The sequence below is a fragment of the Oryctolagus cuniculus genome, chromosome 6, assembly GCF_964237555.1.
Source record: "Oryctolagus cuniculus chromosome 6, mOryCun1.1, whole genome shotgun sequence".
NCBI classification, from domain to species: domain Eukaryota; kingdom Metazoa; phylum Chordata; class Mammalia; order Lagomorpha; family Leporidae; genus Oryctolagus; species Oryctolagus cuniculus.
This window is the reverse complement of record NC_091437.1, coordinates 167,483,472-167,509,628: the sequence shown is the minus strand read 5'-3', so window position 1 is coordinate 167,509,628 and position 26,157 is coordinate 167,483,472. Positions and strand designations below refer to the sequence as shown.

Genomic DNA, 26,157 nt, shown 5'->3' with positions numbered 1-26,157 from the left:
AAGGTCTCCAGGGCTGGGCTGAGGGGAGACACGGCCCAGGCTGAGTGCAGAAAGGCATCCCGGCCACATCCCAGGCTCCGGAGGCTGAGCCGTGGGGAGCCGGATCTGACGCTGGAGCAGGCCAGAGCCATGGTCGAGGGAGAGCTTTGAACCTGGGGAATGACTGCAGAAGAGCTGCCCCTGCTAGAGGCAGGCTGGGGAGGGGTGTGTCTCACAGAGGGTCCAAGCATGGCCCAGGCTCCCACATCTGCCAAGGGCACTGTCCAGTGTCGGGGGGACATCTCAAGTCCCCTGAACCAATCAATGTGAATCCAGGCTCCCACATCTGCCAAGGGCACTGTCCAGTGTCAGGGGGACATCTCAAGTCCCCCGAGCCAAAGCAAATCCAGGCTCCCACATCTGCCAAGGGCACTGTCCAGTGTCGGTGGGGACATCTCAAGTCCCCCGAGCCAAAGCGAATCCAGGCTCCCACATCTGCCAAGGGCACTGTCCAGTGTCGGTGGGGACATCTCAAGTCCCCCAAGCCAATGCGAATCCAGGCTCCCACATCTGCCAAGGGCACTGTCCAGTGTCGGGGAGACATCTCCAGTCCCCCGAGCCAAGGCGGGCCCAGGCTCCCACAGCTGCCAAGGGCACTGTCCAGTGTCGGTGGGGACATCTCAAGTCCCCCAAGCCAAGGCGTCTACTGCCACTTTGCAGCTGCCTGCCCTGTACACCCTGGCCCTGGCCTGGGAGCTCGGCTTCTGACCAACAAGCATCCTAGGGAAGGGGGATGGGGCACGATGACACGCAGGCTCCAGGAGCTGGCTCAGTGGGTCCCAGGTCAGCCCCGCGCCCAGTGAGCATGGCCCGGCCCCACCTTGGTGGTGAGCTTGGAGATCGCCGGCTTTGGCAACCTGGGCTTCGGAAGGAACGCGTGGGAGAGGGGTTCTGGGCTTGGCAGCAAGTGGAGGCTGCGGGCCAGGACATGGCGGATGCCAGCCATCCGGGGTGCTTCCGGGAGCACTTCTGCTTGCCTGGGTATTCTGCCAGACCAGATCAGCAGGCTCCCCAGTGCTCAGGGCTGGGCAGGGCCCACTGCGTGCTTGGGTGAGGATGGAAGGTGGAGATTTAGGGCAGAGGGCTGGTCAGGCCAACCCTGGGGAGCGGGAGTTTGGAGAGAGCACCCCGTCCCGGGCAGCCACAGGGCATCAGCCTCGGCTGTGTGCTCCTAGGGTCCGGCCATGGCAGGCGCTGCGGCGGTGCCGGTGGGCACCTGCAGGAGCTCTCGAGGGGCAGCAGCTCCTCTCGCCTTGATGGCCCCACCCCCAGGCTGCCCAAGGTCAGAGACGCACAAGCCGCTGACCGTTCACACAGTCACGCTCGTGCCCAACACATCTGGCTGGACTGGAATGCAGGCGGCTGGACAGGCATAGCCGGCCCTCACTGCTTCCTCAGGGCTGGACCTGGCGAGGCCTCTGCTCAGGACTGGGCCCCTGGGCCCCTGGACCCCTCGGCCAAGATGGGCTTGCAGCCCAGGTTGAGGGCCCTTCCTCCTCCTCCTCCTCCTCTTTGTGTCTGCCCTCTCCCTGGGATCTTGCCCCTTCCGAGGGCTGGTGGGTGGTGCCAGGCTGGCCACTCCAGTCCAGCAGCCTGGGCAGGACTGGCCTTTGCAAGGCCACAGCAGGCTCCACGGGGGGCACACCCACTTGGTTCCCCAGCACACACTCGCACCACGCCTGCCCATGGGCCCGCCCCAGGCCACATCTAGGTCAGGTCTGGACACGACTTCCTGGGAGAGGCAGAGACAGGTGCTGCTGGCTGGGCAGCCATGGCTGGGGGCGTGTGGGGCCGGGCCCGGGGTGCCCCTGTGGGGGCCCTAAGTCTGACAGCTCTGGCTGAAGGGATCCGGGCCAGCCAGGAGCAGAGCCCGGGACCCCCTCCCACAGGCCCCCAGCCTCAGCCCCAGGAGCTTGAAGCCGAAGCTGAGGTCCAGGCTGCCACCCCCACCCCTGAGGCTGAGCAGGAAAGTGGAGCATCAGCCCTCGGCGTCGGCAGTGAGCCCTGCTCCCCCCACGGCACCCAAGAGCCGGCCCCCGAGGGCCCCTACCAGGTGAGCTGAGAGGGTTGTGCCTGGGAGTCACGGGTGGCCTGCCAGCTCCCTTGGGCTGGAGGTGGGGGCTGCAGAGCGCCGGGACTTTGCGGGACGCCAGAAAAGGGGCAGGCGAGGACAGCAGGAGAGCTCGGAGGTTTCCTGCAGCCCCAGCCTGTCCTCGGCATCCCCTTCCCCAAAGGGGTCCTGGGATGAAGGGGCTCTCGCTGACCTCGCGCTGTACACGGCTGCCTGCTTGGAGGAGGCCGGCTTTGCGGGGACCCAGGCCACGGCGCTCACCCTGTCCTCGGCCCTGGAGGCCCGGGGGCAGCGCCTGGACGACCAGGTCAGCCCCTTCCTACCCCAGACAGGGGCCCTCCACCGTGGGGGTGGGAGCGCAGCCTGATGCCACGCCCACTTCAGAAAGGCCTGCGGGACCCGGTGGAATGCTGGCCCCGCGGGCAGTGTGCTAGGGTCCAGCTGGCCTGGTCGCTGACCTCTGCCCTCTGCCCCCTCCCACGCTAGGTGCACACCCTGGTGCGTGGGCTGCTGGCGCAGGTGCCCAGCCTGGCCGAGGGGAGGCCGCGGCGGGCGGCCGTGCGGGTGCTGAGCGCGCTGGCCCTGGAGCACGCGCAAGACGTGGTGTGCGCACTGCTGCCGCGCTCCTTGCCTCCAGACCGGTAATCCGCCCTCGCGGCCCCCACGCGGCGGCTTCCTTCCGCCTTCCCGCTTGGTGCCTGGCGGCAGGCAGGGCCTCCCCCCACCCCCAACCTCGGACGGCCGGGGAGACCAGCTGGGGTGTTGACTCCTGGGTGGATTCCCCGGGGAGAAGTCATCTAATGCCAGGTTTATTTCACTGCGGCTGCCGATCTGGAGCCGTGCCGCTGCGGGGCGCCTCGTGGCTGCCTCCACCCCGCAGCCTGGGCACCGGCGCCGGTCTCACCCCAGCCCCCACTCCCACCCCAGGGCGGCGGCCGACCTGTGGCGAAGCCTAAGCCGGAACCAGCGCGTAAACGGGCAGGTGCTGGTGCAACTGCTGTGGGCGCTGAAGCGCGCCACGGGGAGCGAGCTGGAGGCGCTGGCGGTAGGTGGCCCGCGCCTCCTCCGGGGGCCGGAGAGTCCGGTGCTGATGCGGGGCGAGCGGCACGGGCTGAGCCGCGGAAAACCCCGCGCCCAGCCCTAGGCAGGCGCTCCGCCCCGCCGACGCCCCAGGCAGCTCTGAGCGCTCCCCGCAGCTGAGTCGGCGGCTTGTTCTGCAGGCCACGCGGGCGCTCGGGGAGATGCTGGCCGTGTCAGGCTGTGTGGGAGCCACGCGGGGCTTCTACCCACACCTGCTACTCGCGCTGGTCACGCAGCTGCACCAGCTGGCCCGGGGCGCGCGCTCCCCCGACTCCCCTAAGGTTTGGGCCCCGACTCACCGAGGGCCACCGCACAGCCACGCCAGGTGAGAGGTGACACCTGGACAAGGAGGGGCGGGGCCGGAGACCTCTAGGTCCTCACTGGCTATTTGCCCACCGCCCCCACCTCCAGCTGCGCTGTGGAGGCCTTGAAGGCCCTGCTCACTGGGGATGGAGGCCGCATGGTGGTCACATGCATGGAGCAGGCGGGAGGTTGGAGGAGGCTGGTGGGAGCCCACACCCACCTGGAGGGCGTCCTGCTGCTGGCCAGGTGAGGAGAGGATCGCCGCCGGCCAGGTCGGAGCTAGGGGCGGGGGACGAGGCAGGGGCAGGAGGGTGGCGGGGCAGGGCCTTCTCCAGGGGTGAGGCGCCCAAGCGGAGGGAGAGCTCCCACTCCCGCCCCACCCCAGTGCCATGGTGGCGCACGCCGACCACCACCTGCGAGGCCTCTTCGCAGACTTGCTGCCCCGGCTGCGCAGCGCCGACGTCCCGCAGCGCCTCACGGCCATGGCCTTCTTCACTGGGGTGAGCCGGCCTCCCCAGTGGCTGGGGAGGGCTGACGGGGGACTGTCCGGGACCCAGAGCGCGCTGACCTCGCGTCCCTGGCCCAGCTGCTGCAGAGCCGGCCCACCGCACAGCTGCTGCGGGAGGAGGCCATCCTGGAGCGGCTCCGAACCTGGCAACAAGACCCCGAGCCCACCGTGCGCTGGCTGGGGCTGCTCGGCCTCGGCCACCTGGCGCTCAATCGCGGGAAGGTGAGGGCGGGGCCGGCACGGGCCGGGCGGGGCCGGGCGGCTCCGCGAGGGCTCGCGAGTGTCTGTCCCCGCAGGTGCGGCACGGGAGCACGCTGCTGCCGGCGCTCCTGGGCGCGCTGGGCGAGGGCGACGCGCGGCTCGTGTGCGCGGCGCTGGGCGCGCTGCGGAGGCTCCTGTTGCGGCCGCGGGCACCCGTGCGGCTCCTGAGCTCCGAGCTGGGCTCGCGCCTCCCCCCGCTGCTGGACGACGTGAGCAACGCCCCGCCCCCGCCCCGCCTGCCCCCACCACGCCCCCACGGGCGCTTCCCCTCACTGCGGGCGCACTCCCCGGCCCCGCCCCACCGACGTTCCCACCCCGACCCCTTCCCCGGCGCGCCGTGGGCCGGCCCCTTCCCCAGGGTCGCGCCCCGGGCAGGGCCGCCCCCAGCCAGGAGCCCCACCCTCCTGGCCGCGCTCCGGCCGCCCCTCCCACCCTTGGCTGCCACTCCAAGTGACCAGGTCTCGCCCTCAGGCCCGGGACTCGGTGCGCGCCTCGGCGATGGGCCTCCTTGGGACGCTGGTGCGTCGGGGCCGGGGCGGGCTTCAGGTGGGGCTGCGCGGGCCCCTGCGGAAGCTGGTGCTGCGGAGTCTGGTGCCTCTGCTGCTGCGTCTGCACGACCCCAGCCGGGACGCCGCTGAGGTCAGCGCCTACCCCGTCCCGGGCAGGGACGCCCCCAGGGCTCCTCCGCCCCGACCCCGCGGCGGATGCCGCTTCCTGGGCCCACACCCCTGCCCCCTTGCCCTGTGCCAGAGCTCAGAGTGGACGCTGGCCCGCTGTGACCAGGCCCTGCGCTGGGGCCTGCTGGAGGAGGTGGTCACTGTGGCCCACTACGACAGCCCCGAGGCCCTAAACCGCGTCTGCCACCGCCTGGTCAGTAGGGGGAGCTCGTGATGGGGGCGTGGCCGGCTGCCCGCTTTGCCGGCAACACTGGCGGGGTGAAGCCTGGCACCTTGCCCTTCCCGGCCGCTCCTGGGGGACCTTTGGATTCAGCTGTGCTACCTCCCCATGTAGGAATGCCCCCCCCCGCCCCAATCACTTCTGTCCCCAGGTCCAGCGACACCCCAGCCACGTGCACCACTTCCTGAGCCAGGCCCAGGGCTACCTGCGCAGTCCCCAGGACCCCTTGCGGCGGGCGGCCACCGTGCTCACCGGTGAGGCAGGCCTGGGCCACGTGGGGTCTCCGCCCGTGCCCTGGGCACTGAGCCCCACTCCCCACTCACAGGTTTGCTTCCACAGGCTTCCTCGTCCATCATGCCAGCCCCAGCCGTGTCACCCAGGACCTACTGGACTCCCTGCTCCAGGGTGAGGAGCTGGCTCCCCAGGGTCCTGGAGGTGACAGGTGGGGGGCGGGGATGGGCGGCTGCGCCGTCCTGGGCTCCCCTCCCACCTGCCTGAGACACGGTTTCCTGCAGACCTGGGCCAGCTGAAGAACGACCCACTGCCCACAGTGGCCGCAGCGGCGCACGTGACTGCCCAGCAGGTAGTGCTGCTGGCCCGGGCGCAAGGCCGGCCCCAGGGCCACCTCCTGCTCCGCCTGGCCCGGTGGCGCAGGGCCCAGCCTGCCCGACAGCCGCCCGTCTATGACGACAGCCCCTTCCAGCGCCGGAGCCTGGCTGACCGCTGGGGCTGCCCAGGTCCCCGCGGTACCTAACCTGGGACACGTCGGCGGAATGCCCGAGGCTGGATGCAGGTGTCTGCTGCCTTGGGACCCTTCTCTGGGCCGTGGCAGCCGTGTGACCAAGGGCCAGGCGGTGCCTTCTGTCCGGGCCATTTCACCCTCGGCCCCTGCCCCTTGCGTGCAGGGGGCCACCCCCAGCCAGGCTCGCTCTCCTGGTCCTCGGATGTGCCTGGCACCCCAGCCTGGGGCCTGGCAGCTGACCCGTACGGCTCCTGGACTCCCGCGCCACAGTGGCCTGCTGGGGCCTCCTTGTCACCCACTCCTCGCTGCCGTCCTGAGGTGCCCGCCTGAGAGGAGCTGACCTGCTGTCCCTCACCCACTGGACCCTACTGGCCACCCCCCGCCTATCCTGGTGGGTCCTCCCTGAGTGCGGTCTCCTCTGAAAGGTGGCACTGAGCAGCACAGCACAGGCCAGGACCACACCGTGGGGTCAGGTGACCAGGCCGGGACACTGCTGGCAGCACCCTGTGCCCTGGCTGAGCGCGCGGGGAGAGGCCCTGGGGAGCCCCCGCCGCCGGGAGTCTCCCCCCCAGCCGCTGGCCCTGGCCGGGTCCCACCTGGAACGCCTGCCCACAGGACGTGTGCACGGCCTGGGAGGGGTGAAGCACTTTAAGCGAACAGACGGGGCCTGCGTTGTGGTTAAACAGCTGCTTACAGGGCCGCTATCGCACGGGGCGCTGGTTCAAGTCCCAGCCACTCCACTTCCCATCCGTCTCGGTGCTGGTGGCCTGGGAAGGCAGAGGAAGATGGCCCAAGTGCTTGGACCCCTGCACCCGCGTGGGAGACGCGGATCTGGCTTTTGCAACCATTCTGAGCAGTGAACCAGCAGATGGGAGGTCTCTCTGCAAATACATCTTACGAAATGAAGGAAGTGTGTAGATCCAAGGCTGGGTGTCTGTTCGCTCAGGCCGGCGAGGGTAAGGGTCGGCCCCGTGGCGGGGCTAAAGGTCAGGCCGGTTCCGGGTGTGGGGTCAGGCTGGGGCTCTCTGGATAGGAGGGGCGTGCCGAGTGCAGCACGCACAGAGCCGACGGGGGTCAGGGCCCCTGCCGCCGTGCCCAGGGCTGGCTCTTTGTGAAGCTAGGGGCACGACCTGGTGTGTTCGTCCGGATATCCTCCAGGGCTGATGGTGCCAGGGGATTCAACACCCAGGGAGGTGCCAGAGAGGCCAGGAAGCCCCAGACCCCCCAGTGAGGGAGAGAGGGAGGAAGGGCGGGGGCTGGGCAGGAGAGCTCCCGGGTGTCTCTCAGGACAGAAGAAGCCGGGCTCCAAGGCCGGTGGGCGCTCACTCCTCCCAGCACAGGCTTGTCTGCACCCCAGGGTACCGCCGGGGATCCTTGTCGGCAAACCCAGCGGCACCGCGGGCCCACTCCCCTCCCGCGTGGCCGCGGGGTCAGGCTCAGCGCCTGGGTTACCACCGTCCCCAGCAGCACCGAGGCTCGGGCAAGCCAGCACGGCCATGCGGCTGGTGGCTTGGACTGGCCAAGCCCGAGCGAGGACAGGGCAGGCTCCCCCTGCCCCTTGGTGCCTGCTGTGAGCCCCCGTGTCCCCCCACTCCTGCCCAGGGCCCCTCAGACAGGCCGTGACCACTCTTGGCTCCACACACCGCGTTTACTGGGTGCCGCCAGCTCCCAGGCACCGTGAGAGCTGGCCCAGCCATGCCGGCTGGCAGGGCTACTGGCTCAGCCTGGCCAGCAGTGCCAGGGAGGCGTAGAGCGCACACGTGGGGCCCTGGGCCTGCGGCTCCCAGCACACCTCCGGGGCGCCCGCCTGTGGCTCGTGGCCACACTCTTCCAGCAAGGTCCAGGCGGCCGCGTCCTCGCCCCAGCTGCTCCCCAGGAGCGTGGGGGGCAGGGGCACCGTGCTGCGCTCCTCCCAGGGGACACTCTGCTCCAGGAAGCTCCCCACCTGCCAGGCAGGGGCATGAGTAAGCCGGTGACGCAGCGTCTGCTCACTGCACCCCTTCCCAGAGCCGCCCGGGGCCACCGCCCACGGGCCAGCCGTGCCCTGCACCCCGCACACACTCACCAGCTCCAGCTGCCCCACCAGGGCCCCTGTCTCCAGCGCCCGGGCCAGCAGCTCCTGCTGAGTTCCGCTCAGCACTGGGGAGAGACCGGGAGGAGACGGGTCCTTGCCAGCTCAGCCGGGAGAGCCCAGGTCCCTCCCTTCTGGCGCCCCCGGGGCTCACCGGTCAGTGCCCCGACCAGGTAGAAGATGGGGTTGGCGACCTCCATCACCAGTGCCCCGGAGGCACGTGGCAGGCACTCGAACACGGCTCTGGCTGGGCCGTCCTGGGGCTGCGGCTCCTCGCGGCCCAGGCCCTGCTCCAGCTGGGGGCACGCACGGGCTGTGAGCCTGGGCAGCCGGGCAGGCCCCACCCGCAGCCTGGCTTCCCCTCTGCTCACCAGCGACTCCAGGGCCCCCAGGGCCTGGTGGTCCCGCAGCAAGGGCGCCAGGCCCCCCAGCAGCTTCCGGCTCAGCCTCCTGTCCCAGCACTCCAGCTCCAGCAGCTTGGCCTCCACCTCTGCCCGAAGGCCCTGGAAGTCTTCCGTGAGCACCGGCCACTCGGCCGGCGCATCTGTAGGGAACGAGTGCGGCACTGCCCGGCTGCCCGCAGGGCCCTGGACGCCCTAGTCAGGAGGCACCGACCCCGTGGGGGTTCCAGGAGCATGCAGGGGCCACTGACCTGCCTCAAACCCAGAATGTGGCACAAGGGAGTAGCTGGAGCTCCGTGGCTTGTCACCTGCGTCACAGGAAGACTCGTGCCTCAGGCAGGACACGGGGAAGGGCCAGGGAGGGCAGCAGCAGAGGCCTCCCCTGGGCCCCCGCAGTCCCTCTCTGCTCCTCTGACCCTGGCAGGCAGATGGGGCCAAACAGCCCCTCTGTCCCAAGCCTCAGAGGCCAAGAAGGCTGGGCCGGGAGGTGCTCGGGCCTCACCTGGGGGGAGCGGCTGGAACGTCTTCCACTTCTTCTCTGGGAGGAGGAGGATGTCTGGGAGGCAGCGAGAATGACAGGGAGGGCAGGTCAGCAGCTCCCAGCACCCCCACCAGGGGCTCCCCTGCCACCGCAGGTCCTGCTCTGATGGCTCGTGCCCAGCGGGCTGTGCAGCCAGACGCCTCCTGCCACCCCCAGCCCCCGCTCACCCCAGTCAGAGCCAATGACCAGCTGGGCCACCCCGAAGGCAAGGACGCTGCCCGCAGGGATGGTGACCATCTTCTTCCGGCTCAGGTGGCCCTGGCCCTTGCCCTGCGGGGTGGACATGGGCTAAGGCTGGGCTCTGGGCTCCGGTCAGGGGGGTGGGTGTGGGCTGCTTGGTGGTGACAGGCTTGTCACCGGTGGGGGCCAACACGGGCTGCAGGACGCCCTGGCTGTGAGTGTCCCTCAGAGGGGTCTCCGCAGAGCCCACCCGGGTGGGGCTGGTGGGGCAGGGCTGGCCACACACCTGCAAGTGCACGGCTCCGGACAGTGTGAACTGGCCTGAGCCCTCCTGCTTGCGGGCCTGGGTGACCTGCACCTCCTGCTGTGTCTGCAGCGCCTCGGTCACCACGTACACGTTGTCCCCACGACGGCGCAGCTGCTGCAGGATTTTGGGTTCCGGCTGCCGCAGGCGCCTGGGGCCCAAGGGCCAGGAAGCTCACGGGGGAGCCACGCCACGGGACTCTTGCCTCCCCCGCTGACCCGGGGCACCCAGCAGTCTGTGGACACCAGTCTGGTGCTCCTGTGAGTGTCTATGTGGGGGAGGGATGGGCTCCAGGGGAGATGCCCACCACCCCCCGACTCGGCTGCTCCCTGGCTGCCCTCCATCGCCGTCTGTCACCTGTGGCCCTGTGTCCACTCCATGGCCTTCTCACAGCAGCCGGGTGGGGGGAGCCCAGCCTGACCCCCGGGGCCCAGGGCGCCCAGGTTCTAGTCCCGGCCGGGGAGGCTGCGGTGACTCTGCAGCCCCCTTCCCGGAGCCGCCGCACTCACCTGCCGCGGACCATGGCCTCCAAGGTGCTCGTGCCCACTCGCAGCCTGCACACTTTCATGGAGCTGCTGCTGCTGCCGGAGACCGCAGCCTCGCCCGCGATCCTCCCCTGCCCGGGGCCGGCCAGCTCCACGCTGCCCTGCACCTGTGCATCCACGACATCGTCGAAGTCGAAGCAGGCGCTGCACTCCGCACCTGCAGCAAGAGCAGATCCCAGGCCCTGTCCCCGGGCACTGCTCCCCGCCAGCCTGCCGGTGCCGGGCCGGCTGGGCGCAGGCCCCAGCCCGCCTAAGGCTCTGCGGGCGCCAGCACCAGGCTGGGTACCTGGCTCCGGGGCCTCCGGCTCCAGGATGTCTTTGATTGACAGGTCGATGCACAGGTACCGAGACTTCCAGAACAGGGAGCGGGAGGGCTTCCTGCCCAGCAGGCAGTAGGGCCGGAAGCTGGTGGAGCTGTGGAGGCTGTCCACGGGGGTGAGCTGCCCGCCGCTGTCCAGCTCGCGGAGCACGCTGCGGACCACGCTTTTGAAGGCCGACGGCATGCTTCCCAGAAGTGGGGGTCGGGCACGTGCCGCAGGGCTGGAAGGGGCGGGGGCGGCGGTTGGCACTTAGATGGCTGCAGAGCAGCTGTGGCCAGCCAGTCCTGAGGCGTTCTGGCTGGCGGGAGGCTCCTGCCCCGGCCGCTCCCCAGGGCCAAAGGAAGCGGTGGGGCCGGGTAAAGCCACCGTCTGAGGCACCGGCATCCCCTATGGGCGCCGGTGCCAGCCAGCTGCTTCGCTTCCGATCCAGCGCCCTGCTAATGCACTTGCGGAAGCAGCGAGGACGGCCCACGTGCTTGGGCCCCTGCACCCGTGTGGGAGACCCGGAAGAAGCTCCTGGCGACGGCCTGGCTCAGTGTTGGCCGTCGCGGCAATCTGGGGAGTGAAGCAGCGGGTGGAAGACCTCTCTCTCTCTCTCTCTCTCTCTCTGCCTCTCCCTCTCTCTGTGTAACTCTGACTTTCAAATAAATAAGTAAACAAGTAAATTTTTTTTTTTTTTTACAGGCAGAGTGGACAGTGAGAGAGAGGTCTTCCTATGCCGTTGGTTCACCCTCCATTGGCCGCTGAGGCCGGCACACCGCGCTGATCCAAAGGCAGGAGCCAGGTGCTTCTCCTGGTCTCCCATGCAGGTGCAGGGCCCGAGGACTTGGGCCACAGCAGAGAGCTGGCCTGGAAGAGGGGCAACCGGGACAGAATCTGGCGCCCCGACTGGGACTAGAACCTGGTGTGCCGGCGCCGCTAGGCGGAGGATTAGCCTAGTGAGCCGCAGCGCCGGCTACAAGTAAATCTTAAAAAAAAAAAAAAGAAGAAGGAGAAGGAGAAGGAGAAGGAGAAGGAGAAGGAGAAGGAGGAGGAGGAGGAGGAGGAGGAGAAGGAGAAGGAGAAGGAGAAGGAGAAGGAGAAGGAGAAGGAGAAGGAGAAGGAGAAGGAGAAGGAGAAGGAGAAGGAGAAGGAGAAGGAGAAGGAGAAGGAGAAGGAGAAGGAGAAGGAGAAGGAGAAGGAGAAGGAGAAGGAGAAGGAGAAGGAGAAGGAGAAGGAGAAGGAGAAGGAGAAGGAGAAGGAGAAGGAGAAGGAGAAGGAGAAGGAGAAGGAGAAGGAGAAGGAGAAGGAGAAGGAGAAGGAGAAGGAGAAGGAGAAGGAGAAGGAGAAGGAGAAGGAGAAGGAGAAGGAGAAGGAGAAGGAGAAGGAGAAGGAGAAGGAGAAGGAGAAGGAGAAGGAGAAGGAGAAGGAGAAGGAGAAGGAGAAGGAGAAGGAGAAGGAGAAGGAGAAGGAGAAGGAGAAGGAGAAGGAGAAGGAGAAGGAGAAGGAGAAGGAGAAGGAGAAGGAGAAGGAGAAGGAGAAGGAGAAGGAGAAGGAGAAGGAGAAGGAGAAGGAGAAGGAGAAGGAGAAGGAGAAGGAGAAGGAGAAGGAGAAGGAGAAGGAGAAGGAGAAGGAGAAGGAGAAGGAGAAGGAGAAGGAGAAGGAGAAGGAGAAGGAGAAGGAGAAGGAGAAGGAGAAGGAGAAGGAGAAGGAGAAGGAGAAGGAGAAGGAGAAGGAGAAGGAGAAGGAGAAGGAGAAGGAGAAGGAGAAGGAGAAGGAGAAGGAGAAGGAGAAGGAGAAGGAGAAGGAGAAGGAGAAGGAGAAGGAGAAGGAGAAGGAGAAGGAGAAGGAGAAGGAGAAGGAGAAGGAGAAGGAGAAGGAGAAGGAGAAGGAGAAGGAGAAGGAGAAGGAGAAGGAGAAGGAGAAGGAGAAGGAGAAGGAGAAGGAGAAGGAGAAGGAGAAGGAGAAGGAGAAGGAGAAGGAGAAGGAGAAGGAGAAGGAGAAGGAGAAGGAGAAGGAGAAGGAGAAGGAGAAGGAGAAGGAGAAGGAGAAGGAGAAGGAGAAGGAGAAGGAGAAGGAGAAGGAGAAGGAGAAGGAGAAGGAGAAGGAGAAGGAGAAGGAGAAGGAGAAGGAGAAGGAGAAGGAGAAGGAGAGGAAGGAGCGGCAGCAGCGCGTCCACCCTGCCTCCACTGTCCCTGTCTCCACGGGGCCCTGAGGGCCTCCAGGCCGGCTCCACTCATGCCCTCGGCAGCTCAGGCCACTGGGACAGGCACTGGGCACTGTGCTGGGGCGAGGGGGCCAGGGGCTGCAGCGCGTGTCAGCTTGAGAAGCTTAGAGCCAGCACGCGGGGGTCAGTGCTCGGACCCCTGTGGCTGCTGCCTCCCTGGCCAAGGGGCTCAGAGGACCGGGGAGGAAGCAGAAGTCCCCCGCCTCCTGGGACCTGGCACCGGGCGAGCAGCAAGCCCCAGCAGTGTCCCTGGGCCCCACCCCCAGCCTCCAGGGCCTCCTCTGTGCCTGGAGCCCCAGGAGCCTCCTGTCTGGGGCCGAGGCGTCAGGGTTCAGAGGCCAAAGCAGGCCAGAGCTGGACACAAGAAACCTGGGCCAGCCCGGAGGGGCAGCCACTCCTCGAGGAAGCCAATGCCTACAACTGCCGCGAGGGCCTGGGTGCTGGGCAGGCCGACCCCAGCGCCCTGCCCAGGCAGACAGCTTTCCAGAGACCCGGGGTGACCTGGGAGGGTGCAGAAGTGAGGTTGTCCCCACCCAGAGTGCCGAGCGAGTGCCGGGCAGGGTGCAGCTCACCTTGACCGTGACCGTGACTGTGGGCACCGGAGGGCAGAGGCTCGGTCCCAGGGAGCGAAGTGAGACTGTCTTGTGGGCTGGGGCCAGTCGTCTGCTCAGATGGGAGCAGCAGAGTGAGCGTAAGCCTGGGAAGTGAAACTGGGTTCCCGGAAACCACCCTGGGGCCCGCCCCTCCTCCCAGGAACCAGTTGGGCCTGGAGGGGAAGTGCCTGTCCCGGCCGCCCAGCTGCCTGCCGTTCCTGGCGGCCTCTGCGGGCAGCTCACTTTCTTAAACGCCTACAGTGGAGGTGCACAAGGTGCAAAGGTCAGGAAGCACTCAGACAGCTGCCAGCACTGCGGTCATCAGGGAAGCGTGGCGCGTGCTCCCTGGAAGAGGCCCGAGTTGGCGGGGGCGGTGCTGGCCACCTGTGAGCCCGCAGTGCCTGCAAGGACCGAAGGCAGGGCTCCAGTGGGCCTGGTGAGCCAGTGTTCCCTGCCGTCGCCCAAAAGCGTGAAGTAACTGATGTGTGGGTGAAAAAACACAGCAAACCCACGGTGGAACACACGGGTCGCACGGCAGCACCGGGCCCTGGACAAGGCTTGCCCACGGGCCGGGCGAGGCGCGTGACTCAGGAAGCAGGCACATGGGGGATCTCCGTCTGTGGAGAGGCTGGCGCACGCCAGCCTGAGGAAGGAGTGTCAGAGAGAGGAGGTGGCAGCTCGGAAGCTCACGGGAAGCGGCCCAGGATTTCACACCCCAAGTCCTGCCCACTCCCCGGGGTCCCGGCCTCCCCCAGGGAAGGCTCCCCGGACAACCCTCTCTCAGCACCCACGGGTGGCCCGGCCTGACCACACGGAGCAATAAAACCGTCACGTCCTTCCTCCAGGGCGGGCGCCCGAGGGAGGCTCCTCTGCCCGCCCAGGGGGCTCCCCGTCTGACAGCACTGAGCAGGGAACGCCGGGAGGAGTCCACTCACTGACACTCAGCACACCTCTGTCCTGGGGGGGGGGGGAGGCGGGCACGGCAGGAAGGCCTGGACCCTTCCCTTATCAGCTGCAGTCTGACCACTGCGCGCTCAGCTCTGCCGCCCGCCCAGCCGGGTGCACCCTCTCCACCTACCCACGGGCCTCGCCGTCCCCAGGCTGAGTGACGGGCGCTCTCTCTCAGGTTCTGTCCCCCACCCCGTTCTGACGACGCCCGTACCCCTGCCCCCCTGCTGACCGCCGCCCTCTGTCCCACCGTACCCCTGCCCCCTGCTGACCGCCGCCCTCTGTCCCACCGTACCCCTGCCCCCTGCTGACCGCCGCCCTCTGTCCCACCGTACCCCTGCCCCCTGCTGACCGCCGCCCTCTGTCCCACCGTACCCCTGCCCCCTGCTGACCGCCGCCCTCTGTCCCACCGTACCCCTGCCCCCTGCTGACCGTCGCCCTCTGTCCCACCGTACCCCTGCCCCCTGCTGACCGTCGCCCTCTGTCCCACCGTACCCCTGCCCCCTGCTGACCGCCGCCCTCTGTCCCACCGTACCCCTGCCCCCCTGCTGACCGCCGCCCTCTGTCCCACCGTACCCCTGCCCCCCTGCTGACCGCCGCCCTCTGTCCCACCGTACCCCTGCCCCCTGCTGACCGTCACCCTCTGTCCCACCGTACCCCTGCCCCCCTGCTGACCGCCGCCCTCTGTCCCACCGTACCCCTGCCCCTTGCTGACCGCCGCCCTCTGTCCCACCGTACCCCTGCCCCCCTGCTGACCGCCGCCCTCTGTCCCACCGTACCCCTGCCCCCCTGCTGACCGCCGCCCTCTGTCCCACCGTACCCCTGCCCCCTGCTGACCGCCGCCCTCTGTCCCACGCCTGAATTCTTTCTCGTGAAGTCTGCCCCTCCCCCGCCAGCAGTCTGTGAGCAATGTTAATAAAGCTGTTTCGATAGGTGGTCCTGGTAGCAACGCCAAGCTGGTGAGAAAGTGCCCCCACGTGGACACCCCCTGCTCTGCGGCCGTGAGTCAGTCACAGGTGCTAGAGGCCGGGGGGGCAGCTGGGGCCCGCAGCGGTGGGCTCCCGGGCACTGCCCTGCCCTTGCAGACCCACGGGCTCCCAGGTCTCCTCTGGGGACTCCTCTGGGGACCCCTCTGGGCATGCCCCTCCCCCTTGCTGAAGGGCCCTGGAGTGTGGGGCCCCGGCGGGGTGGGGCCAGCCGGTCTCACTGTTCTGGAGGGCTAGCTCCCTCGTGGGCACCCGGTAGGAGGAGCTCGGGCAGCTGAGGGTGTGGCCCGCGGTGGTCCTGCCTGCCCACCAGCTGGTAGGACGGGGGCAGCTGTGGCGGGGACACTGGCAGTGCTCATACAATCTCTTGTTCCCGAAACAAAAAGCCCCGGGCGAGAGAGCGGATGTGAGCCGGCTGTGGGAAACGGAGCAGCAGGCAGGGCGCTGGCTTCTAGGAACAGTCGGGGGGGGGGGGCAGCTCTCGGGGCGCACGCGGGCTCCAGCCAGCGGCCCACGGCTTCATGCTCCCGCCCGCTGGGGACCACGCCATGACCCTGCCCGCGTGCACTGGGACCCCACCACAGTGGAGTTGGGGGTGGGGTCGCCAGAGTGGGATGGTTGTGGCACCAGGGTGGGCGCTGAGCCCGAGGAAGTTCGCGGCAGCCACAGCCCTCTGGGTGCCCGGGCGGGAGGGTGCCGCACTGGACGGCCTCCGCAGCGGCGGGGCCGTGGTCGAGAGGGCATCCCCACGCTACAGGGCCAGAGCCGGGCTGCGGGGTCCAGCACGCACCCCCGCCCGCCCGTCCTGAGGCCGTGCGCGGGATGGCTGAGGGGCAGGGGGTCCCCTAGGCACGCAGGGCCGCTCGCTTTGTGGGAGGCGGTCACTGCCAGGATCCGGTTACAGCTTTGGGGGCCGCACTGGGTCCCGGGGCCTGCGGCGATGCTGCAAGCCAGGTTCCCCAAGGAAGAGGGGGGTTTATCTGTGTGAGTCCCAGTGGGGGGGCAGGTGACAGCCTGGACCAGCAGGAAGGAAGCCAGTCGCTGCGGGGCATCTCGGCCTAGTGCCACCGCCCCCACGAACGTCCGTGCAGAGCACGAGGCCAGCAGTACAGAAAAGTCTCTGTGGGCTTTTTTTTTTTTTTTAAAGTATGTGTTTATTCACTTAAGTATGGATTTCCCACCCACTGGGTGCCTCCCCAAACGCCTCTCCAGGGCTTCCTGGAGCGATCCAGGCTGCGTGTTCCAGCTAGCGCACCGCGTCATGGCAACCCCGTCCACCCTGCCCCACTCGAGTCCTGACTGCTGCTCCCAGGCCACCTCCCAGCTCCGGTGCCGGGCAATGACGTAGGCAGGCAGAGAGGATAAAACTGACTAGGCTTGTGAGCGGGAAGACCACACCTGGGTGTGAGCTCATGCCCCTGCCTGACCCCACCTGCCAATCAGGCTACATGACCACGCCCCGCTGGACATGGACAACAGGCCTGGAACACGGTGGGCCGGGGACTTTTTTGCCAGTACAGACCCTCGCTGCCAGCAGCTCCCCAGAGCCAAAGGCTGCTGCACGCAGCTCTGTGTCCAGACCCCTGCTGTGGACAGGGCGCTGGGCTCTGTGTCCAGACCCCCCCTGCTGTGGACGGAGCGCTGCACGCGGCTCAGTATCCAGATCGCCCTGCTGTGGACCGGGTGCTGGGCTCTGTGTCCAGACCCCTGCTGTGGACGGGGCGCTGGGCTCGGTGTGTCCAGACCCCTGCTGTGGACGGGGCACTGCACGCAGCTCAGTGTCCAGACCCCTGCTGTGGACGGGGCGCTGGGCTGTGTCCAGACCCCCCCTGCTGTGGACAGGGCGCTGGGCTCTGTGTCCAGACCCCTGCTGTGGACGGGGCGCTGGGCTGTGTCCAGACCCCCCCTGCTGTGGACGGGGCGCTGGGCTCTGTGTCCAGACCCCTGCTGTGGACGGGGCGCTGGGCTCTGTGTCCAGACCCCCCCTGTTGTGGACGGGGCGCTGGGCTGTGTCCAGACCCCTGCTGCTGTGGACGGGGCGCTGGGCTCGTGTGTCCAGACCCCTGCTGTGGACGGGGCGCTGCACGCAGCTCAGTGTCCAGACCCCCCTGCTGCGGACGGGGCCCTCGCTCCCCTCACCGAATAAGAAAGCTTACACACTGAGCTATTTGGGCCGTATTCAGAATTCTCTGAATTCCTGGCAAGAGCCCACACCGCCTATCACTGTCAGAATACTGACGAGCACCCGGTATCAGCAGGGCGGCAGGAGACGGTCCAGGTGCTGGGCGAGACCAGGATGGGTTCCTGGTTCCCGGTTCCGGCTGGGCCCAGCCCTGGGGAGTGAGCCAGTGGGGGGAGATCTCTCTGCCTGTCAATCAAGTGCATGCATGCCTCTTCGCCCAGCCCTCACAGAGGGTTCTGGGGTAGCCTTAGGAAGCAGGGCTGCAGAGAAGCGGGGTGTGGCCAGGCCCGGCTGGCACGGGGACCGCTGTGAAGCTCAGGAGGGAGAAGGGGGCTTGGGCTGCAGGGTGGAGAAAGCCAGAGCGGGGCCGATGGTGTGGCGGAGCGGGCGAAGCCGCTGCCTGCGGTGCCGGTGTCCTGCCGAGCTGGTTCTGATGGCCGGGAAGGCGGTGGATGGCCCGACTGTGCCCCCACAAAGGAGCCCGGCACAGGGTCCTATGGGCTCTGGCCTGGCCCAGGGAACCAGTGGACGGACGATCCCTCTGTTGCTCCTTCACGTAAACACATCTGTAAAACACGAGCCCGAGGAGGGGAGAAGGGAGGGGCAGGCCTCGGTGGTCAGCTCCGGAGTCTGCATGGCCACCCCCTCCCCCGTGGCCAGGAGTGCCACATGGAGAAAGAAGTGGGCTTGGGGGGGTCTTCCAGGTGGGGGAGGGGGGAGTGACCAGGTGGTGGCTGGCTCCTGGCGGAGGCCGCGCTCTGGTTGGAGGACAGCGCCAGGCCTGAGAGGGCTCAGGACCTCAGCACCGCCCAGAGACCCCTCCCCCACCATCGGGGCGGGGGTCTCAGATGATGTGGGGGACACATGCAGCCTGGCCCCGAGCGTGCCACTCTGCTCGCGGGGCAGAGGCTGAGGCCGGGCTGCGCCCTCACGCACAGCGACCAGGAGGACGCCTCGCCCTCTGTCGGGCCCCACATGTTGCCGCCACAGCTGCACGCCTGATACCTTTTTACTATCTTTGCTAAGCTATTCAACTGATTTGGAGAGGAAAAGCAAATTTTATTGATTAACGTATTTCCCATTTCCTGGGCTTTTTTTCTTTTGAGACAGAGGAGAGAGAAGCACCTATGAGCTGGCTCACTCCCCGACGCCCAGAGCGGCCAGGACTGGGCGCGGCAGGAGCTGGGAGCTCAGTCCCGCCCGGCAGGCAGCTTCTCACCTGAGCCATCAGCGTCGCCTCCTAGGGCCTGCTGGCGTGGCGCCGGAGCCAGGAACTCCCACGTGGGCCCAGCGCTCCACTGCGAGGCTGGACACTCGGCTCCCGCTGCTCCCACACTGCATCGCCGTCAGCCTCAAGGATCTCCACTGACATCCGTGTCATGAACGCCCGTCCTGGACACCTGACATCCATACCATGGACACCCGGACACCTGACAGTCCGCACCGTGAACACCTGTCCCGGCACCTGACTCTCCATACCGTGGACACCTGACAGTCCGTACCGTGAACACCTGTCCCGGCACCTGACACTCCATACCGTGGACACCTGACATCCATACCATGGACACCCGGACACCTGACAGTTCGCACCGTGAACACCTGTCCCGGCACCCGGCACTCCATACCGTGGACACCTGACAGTCCGTACCGTGAACACCTGTCCCGGCACCTGACACTCCAGACCGTGGACACCTGACATCCATACCATGGACACCCGGACACCTGACAGTCCGCACTGTGAACACCTGTCCCGGCACCTGGCACTCCATACCGTGGACACCTGACACTCTGTACCGTGAACACCTGTCCCGGCACCTGGCACTCCATACCGTGGACACCTGACATCTATACCATGGACACCCGGACACCTGACAGTCCGCACCGTGAACACCTGTCCCGGCACCTGACTCTCCATACCGTGGACACCTGACACTCTGTACCGTGAACACCTGTCCCGGCACCTGACTCTCCGTACCGTGGACACCTGACATCCATACCATGGACACCCGGACACCTGACAGTCCGTACCGTGAACACCTGTCCCGGCACCTGACTCTCCGTACCGTGGACACCTGACAGTCCGTACCGTGAACACCTGTCCCGGCACCTGGCACTCCATACCGTGGACACCTGACATCTATACCATGGACACCCGGACACCTGACAGTCCGCACCGTGAACACCTGTCCCGGCACCTGACTCTCCGTACCATGGACACCTGACATCCATACCATGGACACCCGGACACCTGACAGTCCGTACCGTGAACACCTGTCCCGGCACCTGGCACTCCATACCGTGGACACCTGACATCTATACCATGGACACCCGGACACCTGACAGTCCATACCGTGAACGCCTGTCCCGGCACCTGGCACTCCATACCGTGGACACCTGACATCTATACCATGGACACCCGGACACCTGACAGTCCGTACCGTGAACACCTGTCCCGGCACCTGACACTCCATACCGTGGACACCTGACACTCTGTACCGTGAACACCTGTCCCAGGCACCTGACACTCCATACCGTGGACACCTGACACTCTGTATCGTGAACACCTGTCCCAGGCACCTGACACTCCGTACCATGGACACCTGACATCCATACCATGGACGCCCGGACACCTGACACTCCGTACCATGAACACCTGTCCCGGCACCTGGCACTCCATACCATGGACAACTGACACTCTGTATCGTGAACACCTGTCCCGGGCACCTGACACTCCGTACCATGGACACCTGACATCCATACCATGGACGCCCGGACACCTGACACTCCGTACCATGAACACCTGTCCCGGCACCTGGCACTCCATACCATGGACAACTGACACTCTGTACCATGAACACCTGTCCCGGGCACCTGGCACTCTATACTATGGACACCCGTGTCACTCCCCCATTCGTGGAGGAACGACACAGGACCCTGCGCTGTTCTTTTGTCTGCTCGGCCCTCCCCGGGTTTGCTGCTGGTTCTTCCCGGGTTGGCTGCCGATCCTTCCACCTCCGTGGAGGGGCGGGCCCCCCTGCCACTTTCCCCACTTCCACGGGGGAGCGGCACACCGCCGGCCAGCTCTCTCGGGGGCTGCTCAGATGTTATCCGGATGTTCCCCTTAGATGTTCCTGGTGCATGTTGTCTCTCTCCTCCTTTATAGTCCTCTTCCACCAATCCCAACTCTGCTACCCACACGCCGAGTACGCTGCTCTCCTCCAATCAGGAGCAGGATCAGCTCCTGCAGGTTATTGGTCGAACTGGAGGCAGCTGTGTAGAAGTTGTTTACTCTTCTCCCAGTGCCATATTGTGGGAGAGCAGATGCATAGAGTAAGTCTTAATTCCAGTAACTTAGTCTAGTCCGAGTTGCTCCCCACAACCCGGACACCTGACAGTCCGTACCATGAACACCTGTCCCGGGCACCTGACACTCCGTACCATGGACACCTGACACTCTGTACCGTGAACACCTGTCCCGGGCACCTGACACTCTGTACCGTGAACACCTGTCCCGGGCACCTGACACTCCGTACCATGGACACCTGACACTCTGTACCATGAACACCTGTCCCGGGCACCTGACTCTCCGTACCATGGACACCTGACACTCTGTACCGTGAACACCTGTCCCGGGCACCTGACACTCTGTACCGTGAACACCTGTCCCGGGCACCTGACACTCTGTACCATGGACACCTGACACTCTGTACCATGAACACCTGTCCCGGGCACCTGACTCTCCGTACCATGGACACCTGACACTCTGTACCGTGAACACCTGTCCCGGGCACCTGACACTCCGTACCATGGACACCTGACACTCTGTACCGTGAACACCTGTCCTGGGCACCTGACTCTCTGTACCATGGACACCTGACACTCTACCGTGAACACCTGTCCCGGGCACCTGACACTCCGTACCATGGACACCTGACACACTGTACCGTGAACACCTGTCCCGGGCACCTGACTCTCCGTACCATGGACACCTGACACTCTACCGTGAACACCTGTCCCGGGCACCTGACACTCCGTACCATGGACACCTGACACTCTGTACCGTGAACACCTGTCCCAGGCACCTGACTCTCTGTACCATGGACACCTGACACTCTGTACCGTGAACACCTGTCCCAGGCACCTGACTCTCTGTACCATGGACACCTGACACTCTGTACCGTGAACACCTGTCCCGGGCACCTGACACTCCGTACCATGGACACCTGACACACTGTACCGTGAACACCTGTCCCGGGCACCTGACTCTCCGTACCATGGACACCTGACACTCTACCGTGAACACCTGTCCCGGGCACCTGACACTCCGTACCATGGACACCTGACACTCTGTACCGTGAACACCTGTCCCAGGCACCTGACTCTCTGTACCATGGACACCTGACACTCTGTACCGTGAACACCTGTCCCGGGCACCTGACTCTCCGTACCATGGACACCTGACACTCTGTACCGTGAACACCTGTCCCGGGCACCTGACACTCCGTACCATGGACACCTGACACTCTGTACCATGAACACCTGTCCCGGGCACCTGACTCTCCGTACCATGGACACCTGACACTCTACCGTGAACACCTGTCCCGGGCACCTGACACTCCGTACCATGGACACCCGGACACCTGACAGTCTATACCATGAACACCTGTCCCAGGCACCTGACACTCCGTATCGTGGACACCTGACATTCCATACCATGGACACCCGGATACCTGACACTCCGTACCGTGAACACCTGTCCTGGACACCTGACACTCAGCACTGTGAGCACCTGACACTCTGTACCGTGGACACCTGGACACCTGACACTCCGTACCCTGAAAACCTGATACTCCGTACCACAGACACCTGACACTCCATACCGTGAACACCTGGACACCCGACACTCCGTACCATGGACACTTGGACACCTGACACTCCATACTGTAAACACCTGGGCACCTGACACTCCGTACCCTGAACGCCCATCCTGGACACTTTTTTTTTTTAACCGTACTAAGACACATACATGGGGCCGGCGCTGTGGCTTAGCGGGTGAGGCCGCCATTGGCAGCGCCAGCACCCCATGTGGGCACTGGTCCCAGCAGCTCCATTTCCGACCCAGCTCTCTGCTGCGGCCTGGGAAAGCAGTGGAAGATGCCTAAGTGCTTGGGCCCCTGCACCCACGTGGGAGACTCAGAAGAGGCTCCTGGCTCCTGGCCCAGCTCCGGTCATTGCGGCCATCTGGGGAGTGAACCAGCGGGTGGAAGACCTCTCTCTCTACCTCTTTTAAATAAATAAATAAATCTTTAAAAAAGACATATACATCCTAAAAGCTGTCATTTCAGCCACTTTGAGGTGTTCGACTCAAGGGCACCGACTGCAGTCACAACGCTGTCGTCTCGCCCAGCAGGACGTCCGAAGCCAGCATCCGGTCACCCCCAGCCCCCAGCCCCGCGAAACCGCGCAGCACTCGGCGCTCGTCCGCGCCACCTCGCCCCTCCCGCGGCTGTGACAGCCCACGGGCTCTGCGCACGGCCGCCGGCGCGTCTCCGCCGTCCGCTCTCGGGTGCGGGCCCGCTCTGGCCCCAACCCCCGCTTCCGCGCGGCAGCCGCGCTCGCTGCGGGCTCCTGCGGCTTCCACGCGCTCGCCCCCACTGCGCTCCCCGCGGCCGCAGCCGGAGTCCCGACACGGCATCCTGGCCTCCAGCCACTGCAGCCGGCCCTTCTGCCGCTAGGTCCCCGCCAGGCCTCGGTGCCCCCGCCAAGTGCCCGCACCTGGACGCTGACCCGGGGCCCCACCGGCCCGGCGCCGGCCCGGACGCGCGAGGCCAGGCCCCGGCGCTCCCTGGTGACGCAACCGCCTCTCTCGCTGCGCGTGCGTATCCCCGCCCCCAGTGGGCGTTGCCAGGCGGCGGCGCGCCCCCTGGCGGCCCCGCCCCGCGCCTCGGCGGTTCCGGCTCCGCCCGGCCCCGCCCGCGGGGAAGCGGTCGCGCAGCAATGACGTCGCGGGGGCCTGGCCGGGCGTCGCGGACTCGGGAGATGGATGAAAAGGAGCAATTACGGCGGCAGATCCGCCTCCTACAGGGTGGGTCAGGCCGGGGCCGGGCGCGCGTCCCCCGCTTCCCCCTCACCTCACGGCGGCCCCCGTCCTCTCCTCGGGGTGGTCGCGCTCCGCCCGCCGTCCGGTGCCGGCGCGGGGGCGGGCCGTCGGTCGGGCCGAGCCAGCGGGGCCGCGGCTGGTCGGTTCCCCGCCCCGGCTTGGTCCGGCGGCCTTCGGGGCTCCCCGGGGCCGCGGCGGCGGCGTGGCTGAGTAACGGGCTGGGGCGCCGCCGCGTCCGCGCCCCTCGCCCCTCGCCCGTCTGCCCTCACGCGCCCGGGGCCGCTCCCGGCCTCGGGTCCCAGGCCTCAGCGTCCGCTCGCTGATGTCTTTCGACCCAAGTTGGTCTTTCTAAACTGGAAAAAAATTAAAAGTAGGCTGTGCGCTCAGGGAGACTGTTGGGGCCGAGTGGAGAGCCGCGGGGGCGGCCGCGGCTGCCGGGCCTCCGCCCAGCTCAGTGCAAGCCCGCGGTGCCGCTCGGCCCCTGCCCCGCCCCCTCCGGAGGGGACAGGCCCGCGTCCCTGGCGCCCAGCCGCCGGCCCTGTCTGGGCTGACCCAGCCTCCTCCTGCCCAGGCCTGGCAGCTGCCCAGGGACCGCTTCCCTTCAGAGATGGGCCCGGCAGGCGGGCACACGGGGCTGTTGTGCGGCAGGGGTCGGGCTGAGGGTGGAGCCCTCAGTGAGTCGGGGTCTGGCGCCCCCAGGGCGGGCGTGGCCCTGCGGGTGACCCGAGCTGTGATTCTGTCTTCCCAGGTCTGATCGACGACTACAAAAACCTCCACGGCAACGCACCTGCCCCGGGCACCTCAGCTGCTCCCCGATGGCAGCCGCCCGCTTACCACGGGGACAGGGCCTTTGGCACCCGCTACCCTCGTCCCAGCCGGAGAGACTTCACACACCAGGGGCCTTCGTGGCGCAAGAAATACTCCCTGGTGAACTGGCCCCCCGGGTCCTCTGACCCGTCCGGTGACCGCGACGTGCAGACGGCCCTTGGAGCAGGGGCCAGGCCGGACCCCGAGCCCCAGCAGGACGTCCTTGAGAGACAGGTCCAGCTTGGCTCAGATCACAACATGGTCATCAAAATCAAGCCACCGTCGAAGGCCGGCTGTGCTGGGGCCCCGGTGCCCCTGCAGGGCTCCGTGGGAGATGAGGACACCCCCTGGGGAGCCCAACAGCCCCGGGAAGGCGAGGGGGAGCCCCCTGGGGGGCAGCTGCAGCCCTGCAGGCCAGCAAGAGGCAGGGGCGGCCGCAGCGTGGAGGACCCCCTCCTGGTCTGCCAGAAGGAGCCGGGCAGGCCCCGGGTCGTGAGGTCCGTGGGCAGTGTGAGTGGCAGCGCCCCCGGGCCCCGGCGGACGGTCAGCGAGAGCGCGGTGGCCATCAAGGCACACGCCCCTGCCCCCGGCCTGGGCCGCACAGGTGCCCCTCACTCTGCAGCCAGCTGTGCCGCGCAGCTCCCGGGGCACGGGAGAGTGAGGGCCGGCCACCCAGCTCAGCCGGTCCCCTCAGGATCCACCGTGGGCCCAGCCAGGCCAGCTTCCGGAGCCAGGCAGGCCCGCGAGGCCTCGCTGCTGGTACCCTGTCGAACCAGCAAGTTCCGGAAAAATAACTACAAATGGGTCGCAGCCTCAGCCAAAAGCCCCCGTGCCGCCCGGCGGGCCCTGAGTCCCCGAGCAGCCGTGGAAAACCTGGGCAAGACCCCCTGCGGCACGGCCGCGACAGAGCCGGCGCAGCTCCGGGCGGACCAGGCCAAGGCCAGGAGGCCGGCTGCGGCCTCGAAGGCCGGGCCCTCCCCCAGCAAGTACAAGTGGAAGGCCTCCAGCCCCTCCGCCTCCTCCTCCTCCTCCTTCCGCTGGCAGGCCGAGGCTGGCGGCAGGGACCACGCCTCCCTGCTCGCCCCCGTGCCATCCGGGTCCCCTCCGGGGGCAAGGCCGGCGGGGGCGCCCGGGGAGACCTCGCTCTCGGCTTACAAAGTGAAGAGCCGCACCAAGATCATCCGGCGGCGCAGCGGCACCAGGTACGGCCGGGCCCCCGACTCTGGTGTTTTGGGGGAAGGCCTTGCCCCCCTGAGCCTGTGCTCCCTCCCACTGCACGCTTCCGGTCAGGCCCACAGCTGGGGCGGCACGGCCAGCGGGCCTCCCTCTCTCCTGTGAGCCTGATGGGAGGGCCGCTGGGCCTGTTCTGCCCAGGTCCGCGGGGTCAGGGCACGTGGTGGGGTGCGGGGCTGCCTGCCCCTGGCCTGCAGCGGCGGCCCCAGCTCTGCTGGGGTGGCTGTGCTCCGAGCAGCGCCCAGGGGCACCTGGTCTTTGCTGCTCTGCCCCGGGCGCAGGCCCTGCGCGGCCTGCGCTGAAGGGCGCTGTCCAGGCTACAATGGGGCAGCCGTCTGAGCGGGCTGTGGGGCTGCAGCCTCCCTGGCTTTGACCGTCAGGGGCCGTTGCCCCAGAGGCAGCCGACTCCCTCGCATCCCAGCTGCCCCGTGGTGGGTGAGGTGGCCAGGCCGGCACTGCCTCCCCGGCACACGTCCCTTCCTGTCCCCGACCCATGCGCGGTAGCCCGGAGTGCGTGGTCTGGGGCCGGGGATAGTGCCTTCCCCCCAGGAAGGCTCTCCTGTGTCTGGCCTTGGCCTTTGGCTCTGGTGGGCAGTCCCCTGCCCTGCTGCCCTCTGTGGGAGCCGCCCCTCCCTGCCTCCCTCTGCGGGGCTCGCTCTGCTCTGGGAGTGCTGGCCTGGTGGGCAGCACTCGGGGTCGGTGACAGCTGGCCTGGGAGGTGGGGAGGAGGCGGGAGGTCCTGCCCCCCCCCATCCTTTCCTGGGGTGTGTGGCAGGATCCCCTGGGGTGGTGGGTGGGGCTGCTCCCCAGCTGGCCGCAGAGGCCAGTGGAGGCGGGGC

General features: G+C 67.1%; 3 protein-coding genes and 1 non-coding gene across 23 annotated transcripts in view; 2 read left to right on the top strand and 2 right to left on the bottom strand.

The window, feature by feature from the left end:
• Positions 1-92: 92 nt before the first annotated feature.
• MROH6 (maestro heat like repeat family member 6) lies at positions 93-6,807 on the top strand. 4 transcript variants are annotated; one of them, XM_051841773.2, is made up of 14 exons: positions 93-2,092; positions 2,274-2,417; positions 2,597-2,751; positions 3,038-3,155; positions 3,331-3,515; positions 3,602-3,739; positions 3,879-3,993; positions 4,080-4,223; positions 4,298-4,471; positions 4,734-4,901; positions 5,013-5,132; positions 5,311-5,413; positions 5,499-5,564; positions 5,675-6,807. In XM_051841773.2, the coding sequence occupies exons 1-14, from the start codon at positions 1,811-1,813 to the stop codon at positions 5,911-5,913; spliced, it is 2,151 nt and encodes a 716-aa protein (XP_051697733.2). In that variant the 5' UTR covers positions 93-1,810; the 3' UTR covers positions 5,914-6,807. The 4 variants fall into 4 exon arrangements, with proteins under 4 accessions (XP_051697733.2, XP_051697732.2, XP_051697734.2 ...); XM_051841772.2 differs by having other exon boundaries at positions 3,926-3,993; positions 4,080-4,471; XM_051841774.2 differs by lacking the exon at positions 2,274-2,417 and having other exon boundaries at positions 3,926-3,993; positions 4,080-4,471.
• A 723-nt stretch (positions 6,808-7,530) lies between these two features.
• Positions 7,531-13,200, bottom strand: GSDMD (gasdermin D). 4 transcript variants are annotated; one of them, XM_051841780.2, is made up of 11 exons: positions 13,042-13,200; positions 10,230-10,483; positions 9,908-10,100; positions 9,381-9,549; positions 9,082-9,184; positions 8,876-8,929; positions 8,625-8,681; positions 8,344-8,516; positions 8,127-8,268; positions 7,967-8,040; positions 7,531-7,846 (listed from the first exon to the last, which is right to left on the bottom strand). In XM_051841780.2, the coding sequence occupies exons 2-11, from the start codon at positions 10,444-10,446 to the stop codon at positions 7,613-7,615; spliced, it is 1,416 nt and encodes a 471-aa protein (XP_051697740.1). In that variant the 5' UTR covers positions 10,447-10,483; positions 13,042-13,200; the 3' UTR covers positions 7,531-7,612. The 4 variants fall into 4 exon arrangements, with proteins under 4 accessions (XP_051697740.1, XP_069931696.1, XP_069931697.1 ...); XM_070075595.1 differs by having other exon boundaries at positions 9,381-9,515; positions 10,289-10,483; positions 13,042-13,182; XM_070075596.1 differs by lacking the exon at positions 9,082-9,184 and having other exon boundaries at positions 10,289-10,483; positions 13,042-13,182.
• Positions 13,201-16,124: 2,924 nt separating this feature from the next.
• LOC127489877 (uncharacterized) lies at positions 16,125-23,037 on the bottom strand. 10 transcript variants are annotated; one of them, XR_011389357.1, is made up of 3 exons: positions 18,398-23,037; positions 16,977-17,744; positions 16,125-16,863 (listed from the first exon to the last, which is right to left on the bottom strand). It is a non-coding gene; the product is annotated as an uncharacterized protein (transcript). The 10 variants fall into 10 exon arrangements; XR_011389362.1 differs by having other exon boundaries at positions 16,125-17,744; positions 18,398-18,666; positions 18,725-23,037; XR_011389358.1 differs by having other exon boundaries at positions 16,125-17,744; positions 18,398-18,724; positions 18,755-23,037.
• A 67-nt stretch (positions 23,038-23,104) lies between these two features.
• ZC3H3 (zinc finger CCCH-type containing 3) overlaps positions 23,105-26,157 on the top strand; it is a 76,990-nt gene continuing 73,937 nt past the window's right edge. For all 5 annotated transcript variants that reach the window (XR_011389351.1, XM_051841771.2, XM_070075587.1 and 2 more), the window contains exons 1-2: positions 23,105-23,263; positions 24,027-25,287. Coding sequence is in view for 4 of the 5 variants with exons in the window: in XM_051841771.2 (XP_051697731.1) it covers positions 23,176-23,263; positions 24,027-25,287 (1,349 nt within the window). In the remaining variant the exon portion in view is untranslated. The remainder of the gene's footprint in view (positions 23,264-24,026; positions 25,288-26,157) is intronic.